Raw genomic sequence first — 19,111 nt, 5'->3', positions numbered from 1 at the left:
TCCCTTATCAGATAGTGAGCCTCCACATAGGTAAGTGAGGCATACGCTTTGAGTAAATCACATACGCTGCAGGGACTGAACTACATGTTAGTTTAAGGAGCGAGCAATGAAAGTAGGCCTGGCATTTAATAAAAGCACCCAGTTCTGTTTGTCTCATAACAACCTACAATACAGTCTGGGTATTAGTCACTCTGCTGCTACTGTTACAGGCTGATGCTGTGTGTCCTCACCACTGTATTAGCTGCAGTGTCACTGCTGTGCTCGGGGTTTTGCTGAACTCTATTCAAACCCTTTAAAAATAGAACAAAGTGCTGTCACCACCAAGCAAATACATTTGTAAATAGACAAGGGCAAGTAATCCACTGGGCCTCAGCAAGTGACTGCATGATCACATCTAGCTGTTTCTTCGAATCAATAATGGCAAGATGTTTGTTTTGCTGATGTGTTCAGGTACTCACAGCATCTATGTATATGAAAAAATGTATTTGAGCAGCTGCTGCTGCTAATCTTGAAAAGCTGGCAAGAGCAGGCTGCACTCTGATACACCACGCCCCCGCCCATCAGCCCTCTGGTCAAAGCTACGCCTTACCACCTACCTCTTTGTTTTGTGCATGGCCATTAAGGGGTCTTGTCGTCCCATTCTCTATGTAATGTTGGGGTAGTGGCCCTTTAGCCCTTCAAATGTAGTGCATTCAGGACCCCACCAAAAACAACGTAATGGACGGACATTCCCGAATGCTTTACTAACAGAGTGGGTCAAATGCTCATAAATACAACTATGAAATATTGTACAATAACCATCGGAAAATGTTTAAATCCAGCAGAATATCTCACATTGATCGAGTAACAAATGAAAATGTCATTGAATCGCTGTGACAAGCCTTTCAGGAAAATCGCTATTCACAGCATCAAAACAAGCAAATATACAGTCTGAGAGAGAGTAACAAGTAACGTCTGTTGCTCCAATGTCCAGTAAATAAAGTTTCAAAGAACTTTCCCTGCTCATGTTATTTCACTATGGGGCTGAAGTTTCTATGGACATGACTGACGCTACATTGAAATAAATGATCATGACTGACTGTGTTTTGATTACTAGATTAATTTGTCCCATATGTCCTGCAGTCATCAGATGTGTCGATTTCATAATGTTGGTTGATAACGGTTGTTATTGACACTGAAATAACGGCTAGCTGCTGATGAAGAAGGCGAGTGATGTCCCAATTCCTAGGGGAAGATTTTGTCTAACCCTCCGAATTAAGGGCCCTTCATATCTAGGGGTAGAGCCAAGGGAGAGGAATCGGGACAGGGCCTTACACTGTGTCAAACACCAAGAACCAGTGTTAAAAAATGACATAATGACAACCATTATTCTCACATTGACTGAGGCAATGTAAAGTACATTTTTTGACAGCTCCAAACGGTTGAAAACTCCACATGACAGCCTTCAGCAGGTGGATTTGAAGAAAGTGAGTTTATCTTCTTTGAACACTGATCAGTGGTTTGATGGTGCACAGATCGAGGCTACTCAAGTGGTTTCAAAGAGGAGAAGGTATCTCTTAACTACTATGCTACAAAGTCCCTGCTGACACAAGAATAAGTCAAATCACACCTGACAATGGAATAAGAGACTCTTCATGCTGCTCAACTCGTTTGGAAAATTCCCCAAAGATCTTTTTTTCCCCGTAACAGTGAATGAGGAGCAGATGTCAGCTGGATGGAAAGAATATATGTGGAAACATAGTCTGTCCTGATTCCTTGTTAAAGAATAGTGGCGTGAAAGCCAAAAAGCCTCTTTCACTTTATCCGAAGCACAAACCAGCGGCCCATGCATGTAACACTTGTTGAGCTTCTCCAAACAACATTTACTTGTAAATATGTGACTGACCATTTTGTTCTTCTTGGAGTACGTCCTCTTCAGCAGCCGCTCATTCATCCTCTCCTGCTCTCGCTGGGCGTGATTGAGGAAGCCGTTCTCCAGCGGATCCAGCACGGGCTGGACATTCTCCTCTTCTTCCACCACCGCCTCGTCTTCCTTCTTCTGCCGCTTCGCCTCCTTTTTCTCCTTCCACCTCTCCTTCTTCTCCTGAGTCTTCACAACCCTGGTCTTCTTCTGCAGGAGGAAGTAGAGAGCTGATTAGACATCTAAACATGAATACATTAGAATGTGTGTATAAATATAGCCAATTACATACAGATGATCCATACAGTGGAGCAGCCAAAGCATAAACAGCTAAACACTGCTGCTGTAGTCACTTATGATATGTGTCTTTGGAATAAATGTCAAAATGATTAAAATTCAAGAAGACAGTGTTAATGGAAGCTGTATAACCTTTTGCTCACAGACATTACTTTGGCAATTTTTTTAAAAGCCCTCATTACTTGGCTACTAATCAATAACACACTGACAAGAGAGAGTTGCTGCTTTGGAAGCCTCAAGGATTTCCTTGAATCTTGCCTCTAAATGTTGTTAATAAGTCTGTTAATAATATTATTATCTCTGCCAAGGAGGTTATATTCCCTCCCCTGTCTGGGTGTATATTCTTCTGCTATGGTATCTCAATCTAAGAGATCCTCAGTGTCTTAAAGTGACTCAAGCACTTTACCTAGTACAAACTAATTGTTATTTATACTTTACTTGAGTACCTCCAGTCTTTTAAACTTGATACTTTGGAACTAGTGGCTTTATGTGACACCTACAGGTATTAGTTAATTACCTCCAACATTTGTTTTCTGGTTTTGTTGTAAGAAAGATTACACAAGAACTACCTGACAAATCATCACGTAACGTGGATGTGGTATTGATCTGGAAAGAACCCTTTCATTTTTGTTGTGGATCTGGATCAGGGGCCAGATCCAATAATTTGTCCTCACTTGCTATCACATTGTGTGGGCGATTTCAAAGAATAATTCACAAATCTTGATTAAAACACAACATATTAAGAGGACTGATATTTATGAGTGTGTGAAATTTGGAGCTTGATTAACTCTTTAATTAAATGTATTAAATGGGACTACTTGGCATTGAAGGAGGGATCAACTCTACTCAATGACATCCTAGTTATAATATGTTTGTATCCCCTTTTATTTTCTGTTTCCTTCATTGTTATCACAGCTTCTCATTGTCAGCATTTGCATTTGTTTTGTCTCATTCTTGGCTCATCTGTCAATTGTCAACTGCACTACCTATGACAGGTGCCATGCAAGTAAAGTGTTATCCATTGATTGATTGAACCAATTGAACACCAGGTGAAGCCAAGTCTATGAAAAACCACCCTGCTGCAGCAGACACATGTCAGACTGACGGACTGGCAGGAGATGAATGTGTAAAAGAACGGAGGGAGGTGGTGCCATAGCTGGCAAACAGTCAAGCACGCAGCCCTTTTCAATACCGGCTCATACAAAGCCAGCAAACACTCGAGCGAAGAGGAGCGTCTCTCTCTCTCTTTCTCTCTCTCTCTCTCTCTCTCTTGCTCTCTAAATGTTTAATCCTGTAGACAGCAGTACAATGCCTGACTGGAACCCAAAATCACTTTATGGCTCTGATATAATGAGCTTCTTTAACACACACTAGAGAGAACATAGTTGCTGTACACTTACAATAGGCCCAAACGATTCCCCCCTTTAACCAATCATTCCTTTCAAGCTTCACCTACAGCCTATGAAATTACTGTTTGTTTATTGGAATTCAACACAGTTTGAAAATGCTTGATACCTCTCCTCCAGCTCACTGTACGACCAGCAGATGCTAAATCAAGCTACTTCACTACAACTTCAATCAATTTCAATGACACATGACCCACAGTGAACGTGTCAGACTTCTCAAAATACTATAACATTACTTTCAGATCAGGTCACAACCTTGGCAGGAGAATTATAGCAGGGCACACCAGAGCACCTGATTTGTTACCATTTGAAATACTAAAGGTTTGACTTTGTGGTTTTCTCGCTTGTTTTCCACTTTGTGTTTTGCTTCTGGACTGGCAGCTCCACTGAAAAGCTGGACAGTCAAAAAGGCCCGCAAACAAATTGACGGACACATACACACACACACACATTCATGTTTGTACAGCTATTTTTGAGGACACTCATTGGCATAATACATTCCCTGGCCCCTAACCCCAACCATCCAAATTAAATGCCTAACCCTAACCCTTAATCTAACCTAATTCTCAGACTGGTCCTCAGAAAGAGAGCTGCACAAGAGCAGACACACACTCACACAAACACAGATCAGTCATCTCGTGGTAAAACCCAGCTGCCTAGTGACCGAATTGTAACTTCCTCCTCCTTCTTCTCTCTGCTCTCCTCCTCTGGCTGCGTCTTATTTCCAGATCTCATCAGGCCCTAGTGGAGCTGGAGACGCTCCCCTGCCTGGTAAAAGCCTGCCGCTGGACATCGCTGTGTGTCTGAGTGGCAGAGGACGACGGCCGCGCTGCTTGAAGCCGTGTGGAGTTCAAGGCTGAGGGCTGCTAGTTCACGTGTCAACATCTGTTCACAGCCAGCAGCGCTCGGCCTGACCACAGTAAGCTCAGCACTCCGTTTGAATAATCAAATTATTGGCTCCGAGGGTGGGAGGTTAGCAGATGGCTAGTACATTAGCTGAGGGCATTAGTCACATAACCGCTAATGAATGACACCTTCTGTGACAAGAGGTGAGCGCGTGTCAGGCACTACAAAAAAAAATGTAAGTACAAGCTAAGTGTAAGTAGACTTTAATTTGAAGAGCTCAAGGATCCTAACAGCACCCACACAAACACCTTCATTATGATGTTCTAGTCCAAGAGTCTTGGCATAAATTACTTTGTGCTACACTGAGCATGTTTGGAGCTGAAGAGCATCTTCTTTCTCTGACTCGCTGGTACAATTCCCAGGCTCCCGGGAGAAGCTGTTTAGAAACACGTGTTTCTGCGAAAGAGATTTACTTCTCTCTACTTAAGAGGAAAAACTCGCTCACTTCAGAATGATTGTTTATTTTTGTCATTGTGAGAGTTAAAACTATTTCTGCCACAGTATATAAAGTAAACAATAGATCAGAATACAGGGTAAATGGTTTAGTATATATAGCCCGTTTCTAGTCTTGACGACCACTCAAAGCGCTTTACAGTACAGTTTACATAAACACATCCATACAGTGCATCTATTAGCATCACTTTGTTGTTCTATCAGGGGTCATTTGGGGTTCAGCATCTTGCCCAAGGATACCTCGGCATGCAGATGGGGAAGACCGTGGATCGAACTGCTGACCTTCATGTTGGAAGACGACTCCTCTACCCTTCAGCCACAGCCGTCCGTAACAGACAGCTTCTCTACAGCTGCCCCCTCCCTCTGGAACTGCACCGACCCGCCCTCTTTAATACCAGTGTGTTTTCCATGTGATACATTTTTTAGCATAGAATATAAGACTGCTCAGCTAACACAGCTGAAAGGCTGACACCGCTTTGACACAAGGATTTTGTGTCATGACACTGACATCAGACAGCAGCTCTTCTCACCTCACAAGGGCAACACATTAATTTCTCATGAGGTACCAGACGCTATTAACGGGCCACTTATCATCCGATTCATAACCTGAGGAGCCTTCTCATAGAGCTGTTACACAGACAAAGCAGCTACAGCCTGCCAGCAGAAGACGCTGTGTATCAGGTGTTTTTTTTCTTTGAAGGAGCTTCGCTGAGGACTGTCCATCAATAATAATGAAATTCAGGCTTTGGAATTTGAAACTTCCCATCTGCTCACTTATTAATAGAAACATGCCATTGTGAGCAATCCTGCTGCGAGTGGTGGAATCAACAAAGTGTGTCGAAATGCTCTTATTAGCATTCTGGTGGGCGTCTCATTCAGTCAAGGTGGAAAACAGACACACAGGGACTACAGAGATAATGTGACAGCTTGACACTCTTATCTTCCGTTGAACTTCATATTTGAAAAGAGAACTGACATTAGCTTTGTGTGTGAGAATGATTTAGAGCCTTTGCATAGAGAAATCATGGAAGATTAGTATTATCTAAAGTAAAGATGACACTAATAGTGACCTCGAATTGGAATTACATTTCCCTGTATGGTCTGTAGATGGAAATATTAAAGAAAAACAGAGTTAATCTTTGTCTGCTGTTGCATTACATATATTTATTGTGACAACTCAGTGAGCTACAAGAAACATCACTGGGTTATTTGTTGTCCTTATATCATCAGTTGTAGTCTAGATGCTGCTGCACAGTGCAGCACTGCTCACAGCAAGAAGGTTCCTGGTTCGATACCGGGCTTGACTGGGTTCTCCCTGTGTCGAGTTTGGAGTGGGTTGTCTCCGGATACATAAGCTTTCTCCAATAGTACAAAAATATGCCAATTGGGTTGGGTTGATTGGATACCAAATGACTGTAGGTGTGAGTGTGAATGGCTGTTTGTCTCTGCATTTTAGCCCTAAGACAAAATGGTGACCTGTCCAGGGTGCAAGACTCCTCTCGCCAAATGTCAACTGGGATTGGCCCAAGTGCCCCTGCCACCCTCACAGAATACAATAGCAAACTGATAAGATAGATCTATCCACCAGACACTGAGAGTTAATTCTGCTGCAAAACCTCTAATAACAGAAAGAGTGATGCCACAAATATGCTGTTGTGGTCTTCCACCTTTAAATCAATGGTATTGCCAGACTCTTAAAGGTTCAAGTGGGAAATGTCTCTATAGGTGCAGGTATGTTTGTCCTTGTGGTTGAACCAGACTGACAAATGTAATGACTACAATGTCTTGGTTTCTAAATCGGTGTGAAACCTGTTTTGCTCCTGAAACGTCTCTGGGTCATCTGAGTATCACATCCAGTCAAGGGAGTACAACACTCCCAAGTCAGTTTGGATCAAGTGACCTTTCATTCATAACACCACTCTACTACTTCTTCCCCCCAAAACTGTCTAATAAAGCACAGATAGGACATGAGACCGGGGGTGTGTTTGTACAAATAAGCTATATAAACCAGGTAGGTTGTTTTGGAGACTACAGATTGGTACTTGGAGGAGTTTTTTTTTCTCTCACTTCAGCTCCAGTTAACATCAGCTTGATGTTTCAATCCAGCTACAGCTGTACAACGTTTAAAATAATGTGAGTGTTGGCTTCAATTCTTTCACTGCATTGCCTCTAAAAAGCTCTGATACGGGCCAACTGAGGTGATGCGCTTTGTTAAACAGCTCTCATGTTGTAGGGCATTACATTGTTCGCTGAATAATTAATTTCTTCTGATGTTTTTAAGTGGAAATAATAACAGCAAATGACCTCTGCTCAGGACAAATCTGAACTAATCTTATTTTATGTGAGAAAATTACAAGCAGAGCCCTTCATGCAGTATCTTTTGTTCTGCTGTCCCTCTGTGACCTCATGTGTAATTCTAAAACAAAACACTGGTTTCAGTTCATGCCAGTTCAACAGTGCATAATATGGGTTGAGACAAGAATGTGGGTCTGGGTGTGAGAATGTGTGTCATGCTTCTCACGCTGGGTCTGTATGTGCCAGGCTTCTATTTATTATCACGTCTGAGCTCAAGAAATCAGACACGGTTTTGAATCTCTGCACCTGATCTCATAGCTGTCTCATATCTGCGGTTTTCTCCCAGTAAAAAACACATTTTAATTGTCTATCTGTGTCATTTCCATTTATTCACAGTGCACCACACAGACAACAGATCTATAATAGCTCCAGGAGAGGAGGGGTAATCCATCACTGTAAGTCTGCCAACATCATAACATAACATGAATAAATCCATTCAGTGGAATATCATTATGAAAGGACAAAATACTGATGCAAGGTAGATTCTTTACTGCTTTATTTATGATCTCAGTTAAAGTTGGTGTTAGTGATTCTAATCCAATTCACTTTCTGTCAAATTCTGTTCATATCTCCTCACGATTCAGTGGCTGTACATTCTGTGTGTGCTCGGCTAGATTTCTATATATTCTATATATATATATATATATATATATATATACTATACTGTATATAGCCCTGGCTCTGTATTTGGGAACCAAAGAAAGCTGGACGATCCTAACAGAACAACACTGTTCCAGCCAATCAGCAACAAGGGTATTCGATGTATAGTGTTGGTGAGATGGAAGTCTATGAACTGGAAACAGCGATTTTCTTGGAAAAGGTCATAAAAAGTGATTTATATTTATAACATGTGAAGACATCACCTGTCACATCTCAAATGAGATAATACAATCGTTCATCTAGCCTTCTGCTGTCAAGGGATGCGACGAGAACCTGATAAAGATAGCGTGCACTGATAACTTTCAGAACTGAACAACTACTGTTAGCCACTGGACATGCCTTTCTGCCTCTACAGCTGTCTCACAGGAAGTCACACCCACAATCATTTTCACAGTAGCAAATGCAAATGTTTGTGGTGCAGTGTTGTGCATGAACGAATGCAAAAGAACGCGTTCATTGAACACGTTCACTTTTATGAGAACGATGAACTGAACGCACCTCAATTACAAATAATGAATTTGAACGGTGAACACGTTCATATTTCAGCGTCCTCGCGTATAGACAACAGGAAACTTCTCTCCTTATGTGTAACTTTATTAAAGTCCAGCGAACACGACACACTTCTTGTTGTAACTCCGACACTCCTATCATCCACCACTGTGTTCTTCACTCCCCTTCCTCATTCCCCCTTGACATGCCAACTCATCAGCCAATGAGAGCCTGTCATGCCAGGTAACTCTCCAGCCATTGGTCTAGAACTGTCACTTACCCCACCCCGATTGAATCACTGACCCTCTGGAAATCGCAATACTTATTGACATGGTGTAGTTAGCTGAACATAAGTCATAACAAACACATAGCAGTCAAACAGAACATAAACCTAACTACCAGTCCGTTACAATATTATCTGAGGTCTAGCTAAAACGTTACAGAATGTTTTCCATCTCCTAAGGAGAGACGCTGTCTTAATCGAATGCTTGCACCATGTCGTTGCTCAGTGCCCGTGAAATGTCCGCGATGTAGCCTAACCTGAACCAAGTAACGCGACTTCGCACTACGTTACCCATGATTCATCGCACACACACATGCACATGCACACCAAACAAGCAACGTATTCCAAGTGTTTTCTTCTCTGGCCAGTGTCTCGGCTCCGAGCCGTAGTCTGGAGCTCGGCTCAAGGGTTATCTTGGCTCGCTGTCTGGCAGGTAACCAGCCGTCCGGACCGCTCCGTGAAGAAGGAGGAGGAGATGTTTCTTTACTTGGAATGCGGCCACTTTATTTCTCTGATATACAGCTGGAGCAACACTCGCATCACCTCTAGGTGGTCCGTCACTTCTCGTTATAAACACACTTTTAACGTCTCTTCCCACAATGACCAGGTGCACTACGTCACACAAACTATGAAATGAACTGAACTATGAACTAGTTCAGAATTTAAATGGTGAACTATGAACGTGAACTATTCATATTTACTTGTGTGAACTGAACTTTGAACTAGTTCATGAGAGGTGTGAACTTTCACAACACTGTTGTGGTGGCTAATTCAACTTTTTGAGATCAGTGTTTCAGCTTGGCATTGCTCTTGCATGAATGTGGTGGAACAGTATGTGGGAGCAGTAAACGGAGGGGTGCATTTGTTTTGAGTTCCAATATCAACAGACGTCCTCCAGAATCGGTTACCCCACATTTCAGAGCTGCTAAATGGATAAGGCACGATGTAATCTATTAACCCTCAGTGGCACTGCAACCTGAATGGTCAAACACATAACTTTTAATCTTTCTTCATGATTTCCCAGGAGCACTCTTTATCTTTCAGTATTAATGGGACTGCCATTCCCTTTTACAGATCTTAATTAGACAGTGATCTGAGTGGGGAATCTCTCTCATTTTACTAAGATCAACCTGGGGCAGAAATGTGCCAGTGACTAAAAAGTGGAGAAGAAATGGTTTAAGATAGGATGAGCTTGAGGGAGGGGGGTGGGGATGAGGGCAGACGACAAGGACGAAGGGGAAGAGGAGAGGTGGAGGAGGACGGACGGAGCCGGGGACAGGAGAGACTGCTCGACTTGTTTGACCCGACCACGTTACCCTAGCAACAGCACGGGATAGCTTTGTTGCCGCTCCAGGCTGCACGGGGACTCAAGTGTGTGTGTGTGAGTGTGCATGTGTAGACGGTTATGAGTGCATAAAATCCAACACAGGTTTCCATGCTGGAAACAATGAAGTGCACAGCTTTCCGTGGTTATGCCGGGGCCTTGAGATCCACCGTGGAAGCACATGCACATCCCAGAGGAAGGTTCATGCATTCTGCAAAGAGGAATGTCAGCAAAGACTGAAGATGCTTGCAATAGGCTAAGCAGGGTCTCCGTGAGGCATGCATAAACCAGAAGGCAAAGGAGTTCACAAATGGAGCCTGGTGTGCAGAAAAATAAGACATGGTGTGGGAAGAGAGATGGAGTTATCTAATGCACATCATCACACTTTCTCCACTGCACTCTCTTCTTGCTAAGGCCAGTAATTATTTAGCAGACACAAAGAGCTGTGCAGGGTACACCTTCCTTGAAATTATCCAGTGCGCCAAAGAGATGACAAGGGATCCAATAGCTGTCTGTTTAATAAATTAAATAAACACCTCATCATTAAACTTGACGACAAGAAAATGTGGAATGTAAACAAAGAGAATATTAGTTCCTGAGTATATTCCTTGGAATATTTAGGTCAGAGTAGTAACAGGTAAACCAGAGATATGCAATGTCATGTACAGACAGTGTGAAATCTGTCCCTTAGCTCTAAACCTGGTTTAAATGCCGGGGGGCGGGGGGGGGGGGGGGGGGGGGGGGGGGCAATAGAAGGGCGGGGATATGATCTTCTATGTTTTATTCAGAGTTCTACAGAAATAAACATGTAAAGGAATTTCAAAACATTCCTTATTGGGTTGTGTTCTTGACAGGACTGGGAGTTTACGCTTGATTGTGTAGAAACTATCGAACAAAATATTTGTAACTTGATAGAAGGGTGGAGTCTGGGCCATGGAAGAGCAAATTTAACCTGAACTTGCATTGAAGGATGACAGAGATGGATCCAGTGATAGGTTTTCACCTTATTTAACAACGAGAGGCATTTTTCGATAGATCAGCAAATTCCTGTCGTTTTTGAGAGGTAATTTATTAATTAACGGGAGTGGTCTTTTCTAGTAAACCCTGATTGGAAAACTATTTAAGGAGGTAAATACTCAAAAAGTAAATCCTGCACTTTTTCATCTTTCCATTTGACATGAAGGCAGCACAGTCATTTGCTGCTTCAGCTGTGTTTAGCTCCTTTTAAGCTGCCTGAGGTGTGGCAGTGCAGATTTATTGCTCAGCTGATGGACTGATTCCGTACGCATTACCGCAGCTCTTGGCATGTCAGATAAATCACTCGGACTTGTCATGATTTAGACTGGATTGATTTAATCATGCCGCGCTCGCTGGCTTTTATAGTCCCGCGCATGTGAAGCTCCGCCGAGACAGCCGAGCGCACACCTTCCATGTAATGCTGCTGTCAGCTACATCAAACACACCTTTGATTAACTTAGAGCCTACAATCATTTACCCAGGCTCCCTTGTTTCTCTCAAAGCATGTAATCAGAGCGTTATTGCCTCGCAGAGAGAGCCCATTGTGAGCCAAGGAGCTTATCAGGCTGTGAACAAGAGAGAGCACACATTTCTACAGTGATCAATGTTGCGTAATTGGTTAGCACGCGGATTAAACGTACCGCATCCTTCTCACCTTTTGTTAATCGATGTGCTGTATTTTTCCTGTTCATTTGACTTCATGGTTAAAGGCCTAATCCTTTGTGAGGGTAAGCTAGTTTTTTGGCGGTGTTGCCGTGTGTTCATGGAGGGCAGGGGACTGAGCAGGAGGGGTGAGGTGTTTATCCCTGGCATTTTAGCCCGCTGCTGCAGTCGTCCAGCTAACAGGAGCCAACCTGAGAGCAGGCCATCTCCCTCACTTTGTCACTTCCTTCTCTTTCAGCTTCACACACACCACTGCTCTCTTCGCTGCCGTGCCTGCTTTCTGTGGTTCGCAGCAGTGCACACGCTGCTGAGTTCGGATCATGCGGGAGAGTAACCGTCAGGATGGCTTGTGGGTAAAGGCATCAACATGAAAACTGTGACACTAGTTATAAGCCGACGACGTGATGTTTACTTAAGAGTGTGATCATTATTCTCACACTTACCACTGCTGTCAATAAAAGATGACTAACCTGACACTGTTCAAGACGTACAACTCTTTATCTCTACAAGGATAATCTTGATTGAGGGAAGTTAATGTGATCACAGGAATCGGAAGTTTAAAGACAAAGTTAGAAACTCGATAGAGAATGTATTCTATATTTATGTATAGAAAGAATACATAAATATAGAATACATGTCAATAAATGTGTGTATATATAACTGAATCTTCCTAAGACTGTGTATGTGCATGCCTAAAATTCCAGCTTTTGTGCATAATGCTTGAAAAACGTACTGGGTCAATATGGGGACGTGCAAGTGCACAACTATTTCAACAAAGTAAAATCCTAAATTGTTTATGCTGCTATGAGCGTGTTAGTATGCTTGTGCATGTTTGTGTAACACCCACGTTCAGGAGCTGAATTAGCTCCTGGAGTGACACCATCTGGCCAGCGGGCGCTGAGGGGGGAAAGAATGGGGGGAATGCAGCGATAACAGGGCGGTGGAGCAGAACAATAAACGCCGTCTTCAAATCTGTTTAAAGCTCCTACAAACACTCGGGGAAACCAGAGAACAGAGCGACACACTCTCCACATTACAGCAGGAAAAGCAGCAGGCGGTGAGACAGAGGAAGACGAGGGGAGTTCCATCACGATACTTCAACATTTCAAGTTTGTGCTCGTACAGGAAGTGGAGTCTGTCACAGGGATAATAGTTTCAAATGTTGCCTCAGCTAGTTACATATACAGTGCGTATTGTAATGATGCATTTGTCTTTCACTGCTACTCCTACTTGTGGTATTTATACAGTATGAATACTGCAAGAGCTTACAAGACATTCTTACTTTTCTTATATTCATACAAACACGAGGTGATAGTCTTAAACTTCCCTTGCATAAAATAAAAATAAACATTATTAAATATGTGTTACTTAGAGGTATAGCACTTTTTATTTGGTACATGCCACTTAATCTAATGCAGTATAATACAGCTATTGAGTCTGAGCTTCATTATGGTTATTATGCTCTCCTTCTTAAAAAACCTGTTTCACAGAGGTGTTTCTGGAATTTAGCTGATACTCGATGACAAAAACAGTCGATGTCGATTATACTCGCTGTTGATTCGTTGATAACGTCATAGCGCGGGTTTTTCGTGCCGTGCAGGTGAACTAAACGTCGGATTACCGGAGCCGCTGATGGAAGTAGCTGAGGAGTGAGCCATCTCGCTCCCTTCCTATCTCTGAAAGTCGCTCATATGCAAAAGCGACACAACATGGACCAATGGCAAGGTCCGCTGCAACAGCATCGCGTACCAGCAAGTTAATAGTTCAGGAGAATATCACCCTTAACATGGCCCGTAAAAAAACTACGTGCAATATCTGTAGGGCGGACCTGCTCTCCATGGAAGCAGGACACGCGTATGTGAGGAGGAGGTTTGACATCGTAACGTAAACGATGCAGACTCGCCTCGGTAAGATAGCCTGTTTGCTAGCTTTCTATATAAACGTATATACCTGTGTGCAGTATTCGAGAATCCATTACAAAAATATGGTTCAACTTTTTTTTAACGAGTTTAAAAGCGTAATATTATCCTATTGCCTGACACACATCTTTTTTAATCACAGTTATTTAGTCCGAAGAGGAATGTAGTTTCATTTGTTGATGTTTTTATTGCTGCTACTTTCCTTGTCCTTTTTTAATAACAGGATAAATGGATACTTGATTTTTTAATTTCTTTTTAGTATCCGCACTTGGCCTGTTCTTGGTTCAAAGGAAAAAGGGAATCTTGAATTTAAATGTATTTCTTTTTATTAGCACTTTGCCTGTCCTTGGTTGTAAATGGACAAAAACTTGATTTTTCTTTGCTTTTGTATCAATAGTACCCTTATATGCAGCAAATTTTAGTAAGTATCGATTATTATTGTCTTTATTTTCAGTCATCACGTGCCTTGAACAACCCCAAGCTAAATTTAAAAGCTATTGGCTAAATAAGAGCAATTGAGAATTTTTTGTCATTCGTAATCCGATTAGTCGATTAATCGTTTCAATAATCGAAGACTAATCGACTATCAGAATAGTCGTGAGTTGCAGCCCTATTTCATATACTATATAATAACATTTATTGTGATATTTGATATGTGATTTTGCATTGAAACCTAAAATATTGATACATTTTGTACTCCTTTTGTGGATGTGGAAACACTTGACCAGCCTTGAGGTGTTAACCTCATGTGATGTTTCACATCAGCTGAGGTTTTGCCCGAGTGGGCCGCCACCAATTGAGCAGTTTATTTCAGCTGTCAAATTCACTTGCTTGCTCTCTGTTGCTGATCACTTTGCTGCTGCTGCAGCTGATGCATCTCTCATCCAGCTTACATCCCAGCATGCAGCTGTGGGCTCTGTTTCTTTAGGTCTCCTCACAGCTGGGAGTATTGAACTCATAGCTTCTGGTCGGGTGCTCATAAGAGCACCTGACCAGAAGCGTCAAGCCAAAATACGGTCATGCTTACATTTGCTTTCAATTAAAATAGAAATATACAATCTTTTCATTTGAAGTTTGAGAATTATTATAATTATTGTTTTGAATGGATATATTCCCATTCATTCAAATAAACATCTCTGTCCACATTACCTTTGTTTTACCAATTATCTCCATCCAGACAAGAACACAAAATGACCACAAAAGCTCAAACAAGCATAACAGGCCAGTAGGTGGCGATACATTCTCCATCAATAATCAGCCAAATACCAGAGGAGAGCACTGCTGTCCTAGTAGCATTGTCTGAAGCAGACTAGTGTGAGACAGTCATGTGGCTCAGTGTTGCTAAATTTAGCCTTAAAATAGATCTATAGAGCAAGTCAAATTAAACTAGCATGGATCTATTGTTTTTGTTTCAGTCGTGTGGTCATTACACAAAGCAGAGTGCACACATGACGTAAGTAGTGAACACGGATACACAGAAAATCTACACTTTGGAAAGCTTTTATAAAAATCCCTCTTTAATCTTGTTTGCATGTGAATGAGAGGATCTATCACAGAAGAAAAGACTGTTTTGCAATATACCTGCATTAGTGTGGACAGGGCATGAATATATAAGCCCTGTGAATTCCCCCGGTGTGTGGATCAATAAAAGTTTATCTTACATCTATCTTAACGGTTGAGTCTAATGCGAAAGTCAGCATGAAAGCTGTTTTTTAACAAATACCAGCCATAACAAGCATCATCTACAAAGCGAGAATATAAACATCTAACTCTTAGGGTTCAAATTAGAGATCGTGTGCTGCCAGATATCATAGGTCTCACCTCCCCCCGGCCCTTCAAGAGACTATTAAGTCAAGTGTCTGACAGGAAAGAGACTTTTTGCAGAGGCCAATATGTCCTGTGAACCTCCCACCCATTGTCACAGGAAGCTCCCTGCTTTCTGCTGCTCAGCCCACACACTCGAGCCCAAAATACAGCCGGGTGTCATTCCATGGGTTTCTCCTTTCCTCGCACTCTCTCCAGAGAGAGGAAGCGTTGCCTCGGCAACAGCTATTCCCATTGGCGAAGGGGAACGAAAAATAAACTCCTACAAATTCGCAACGTCTGTCTCACACTGTCAAACAAATCAGCCCGATACGTATTCTCTATCGACTGCTAATTGTATTTTTCATGGGTAAATCTGCGAAAAAACCCACCAGGGACGTTCACGTCAAGCCTCTTCAAGAACAATAAACAGAAAGCCTTTCAATGCGAGCAAACGTTCTTTCCTGTCGACATTAGTCAGTGCTCGCCAGTTTGACAGTCCCTCTCTCTCTCTCTCTCTCTCTCTCTCTCTCTCTTTTCACTGGAGAGCCAAATCAAGAAATACAAATTACAAAACGAGTGTCCTTCCCACTGGTGACTAACTCAGAAGATGGCAGAAGTGTTTTTGACGTCAGCCGAGTCTCTGAGTGTGTCCTGCTGTGAGCTGAACCGGTGCGAGGAGTCGGCTTTGTTCGCCCAGCGGGAGGCTGACAGAGCGGAGGAATCCCAGCCGAGGACGACTGACGGGGGAGGAGAAAACTCAGCTCTGCCTGCGGCCTCACACTGTATCACTGCAACACCCATCTCCCAAAATGTAATACCCTTCAACTTCACAGCCACACACGCTCTTTAAATACTTCTCTAAGCCCGATGATGATGAAACTTCATAAATCTAGAAACAGAAATTCAAGTTACAAGGTTTTTTCCAACCTAACTTCAGCTAAACCCCTGCTGACCCAATCCAAGACTATACACCTCAGCCCAGCAGGAACATTGTGAAGCTCTGAGGAAGATGAGTTACCGGGAGAAATTTTCAGGGAACACCATGAAAATCCCTAAAACTCGCCAAACTAACCCATTATGAAACATTTACATGTGACCTGGCACTGATGAATTCAACTCTTGTATCCACTGGGAAATGACGGTTCTTCATGCTCTCCCACAGACCACTAGTGTGTCAGCATATACTGTGTTTCTAAATCAAGACAGACTTTATGTCAAAGTCAAACACATTCTCAGAGGGTGGGGAGAGTTGTCAGCATTGGACAACCCAACGTCATTGTTTCTGCACCAGAATGCGTCAAAAGGTCATTCCATCAATATCCTCCTGCTACGTTAAGCTCAGACAAGAAGGTTTCTTCACTTCCCATAATGCAAGTGGACTTTGCAAAGCTTTCTCCAGAGCCACAGAACATCCTGCTTTTGAAAGAGGTCAGATGTTAAGTAGTAGTACTTCTCATGATGTGTAAAATAAGTTGAGTACACTTATTTATCACATTGTTATATTGCAGGTTTCTCTGCGTCTTGTCAACATCCTCCTTTTCCCAAAATGTCAGATATTAATATAGCCAGTTAAGTAATTTTAAAACTCAGTCATCATTCAAGTTTATTATTTAATATGCTATTGTCTGATACCTTTCATTTATTCTTTTTTAAACCCTGGAAATCATTGGTCTTGTTAAAACAAAACTCTTCTTGCACTGCACAAGATTCAGTATCTCGTTTATCCCCTGTGACTGTAACAGGACCCTTACAAGGAGAAACCCCAGAGAAACTGCTCAAACAAGATAGGCTTTTCACACTCGTATCACTTTGCTGTAATATTAAAGAAACTTTTGGGAGTTCATCAGGACTATGATGGATTTACAGACTCTCCAGAGACAAGTGTTGAGCTATCAGTACTTAACTGGGTATCATCAATGACCTATGAGCTATGATAAGAAAGATGGGGAGGATGGTTGATAGAAATCCCCCTCTCTAAAAGCATAACCTTAGATTCCTCTGTCATGTCAGAGAGGTACTTTCAAAATTGAGCCTGCTAAATCTCCCAGGGGGTTTCCATGAGTAGATGGAGCAGCCAGCCATTGGGGGGAAGAAGGCAGCGAGGAGGGTGCAACAAAAAAATACCATAAAAATTCCATATTTGGTGCCTCTGGTTCTTTTAAATGCCACAATCCATAAGCACAAACACTGATTTTCATTTTTACATATTTTGTTTAATCCGAATAACTGATTTTAAACATGAGCATTTACTCTCAAGTAAAGTTTGCAGTCTTGTTTGTTTAAGCCCACACATCCTATATAAAGCTTTTAGTGTGTAAAATTCACTCATGGTTCTGACGCTGATCTGCCTGGTTCTTCTACCTGCTCTTCTTTGTATAATTTGTAGCAAATTAACAGGAATCATAAAACGCATCACATACTGCTTCAATACAATAACTGATGACATTACACATTGTCAGTTCCCATGGCGTCAGTGCTAAAGTGAAATATCCTGCCCAACAATTAAATTCCAAACCAATTAAAAGCTGAAATGAGTAATGTGTTCCTTCTACGGTTATTGATTAACTTTCTTTTTTAATATCTGTTGATTTCCTCTTGACTCTCGCTTTCTTTTGTTTCGCCCTCTTCCCCATTTCTTACCCACTGATATACTCAGGTGTAGCGAGTAAGAATGACTTTGTCATAGGTAAACCAAAAATGTAGGAAAATCATATATTTAACATAATACTTCAGAAAGTTCCATTACATAATACATTATCCCGTCTGTGCAATCAACGCCGTTAGGAGTTAACTTCGCAAATATTAAGAATGAAGACACCACTATTCTCTATTTGGGAGAATACTATCTCTCTCCTAAGCGCACACACATGTACACACACACACACACAGGAAAAGCAGATGGAGCAGAGAAATGTGTTTGCATTTAAAAACAAAACACTTTTTACGATTTAGTTTGAAGAACACACCATCTTGTCTGCTACACACAACCATAAACATGATCAATCTTCACGGGCAGGGCAGTAAAAGCTTGTGTTATAGCCCCTGTAGCTCTCTGAGCTGAAAGAACTGTGGAGTTGTTGAGTGATTTATCACTCTCTGATGCGTCCTTAAACGTGATCAATCATTTACCTCAGAAAGTCCCTGTTAAAGAAAGAAACACAACCTGTCATAAGAGTGGACGTGGACACATGTGAATATCCAGACTGAAGAGAAATCACTGGGATCTTGTTTGACAGGGAGGAAAACGAGCTGCCACAGACAGAACGAGTCATTGTGCCGAAGTCAACAAAAAGAAGTTGGTGCTAAAAGCCGCCCCAGAGCGCCCCCCCCAACCCCTGAGTCAGCCGTGAACTGATGGCGTCACACTGCTCGCTCGATGAACGAGCCTGACACACTGTTTGCACACACGTATGTGTGTGTGAGCTTCCACACGTGTGCTTCATGTTTACTAACACTCTGCAGCCTTTCACATTATGTGACAACACACACGCACACACAGTCCGTGTATTTCTTTATTATCGCAGTAGTTCACTTTCTTCCTTGAAATTCACTATGTGTGTGTGTGTATGAGAGCTGTGCTGATTCCACTTCCCCCTATACACGGCCTCTCATTGCACCCTCCACATGCACACT

General features: G+C 42.2%; 1 protein-coding gene across 5 annotated transcripts in view; it reads right to left on the bottom strand.

Annotated features, from left to right (window-relative positions):
• The window catches only part of fbrsl1 (fibrosin-like 1), a 288,976-nt gene that overhangs the window by 200,525 nt on the left and 69,340 nt on the right, over nt 1-19,111 (bottom strand). For all 5 annotated transcript variants that reach the window (XM_062384522.1, XM_062384540.1, XM_062384529.1 and 2 more), the window contains exon 2: nt 1,886-2,110. In XM_062384522.1, the coding sequence (XP_062240506.1) occupies nt 1,886-2,110 (225 nt within the window). The remainder of the gene's footprint in view (nt 1-1,885; nt 2,111-19,111) is intronic.

Source organism: Platichthys flesus, chromosome 3 (assembly GCF_949316205.1).
Source record: "Platichthys flesus chromosome 3, fPlaFle2.1, whole genome shotgun sequence".
NCBI classification, from domain to species: Eukaryota; Metazoa; Chordata; class Actinopteri; order Pleuronectiformes; family Pleuronectidae; genus Platichthys; species Platichthys flesus.
Note: the sequence above shows the minus strand (reverse complement) of the source record. Positions and strands in the feature narration are given on the sequence as shown.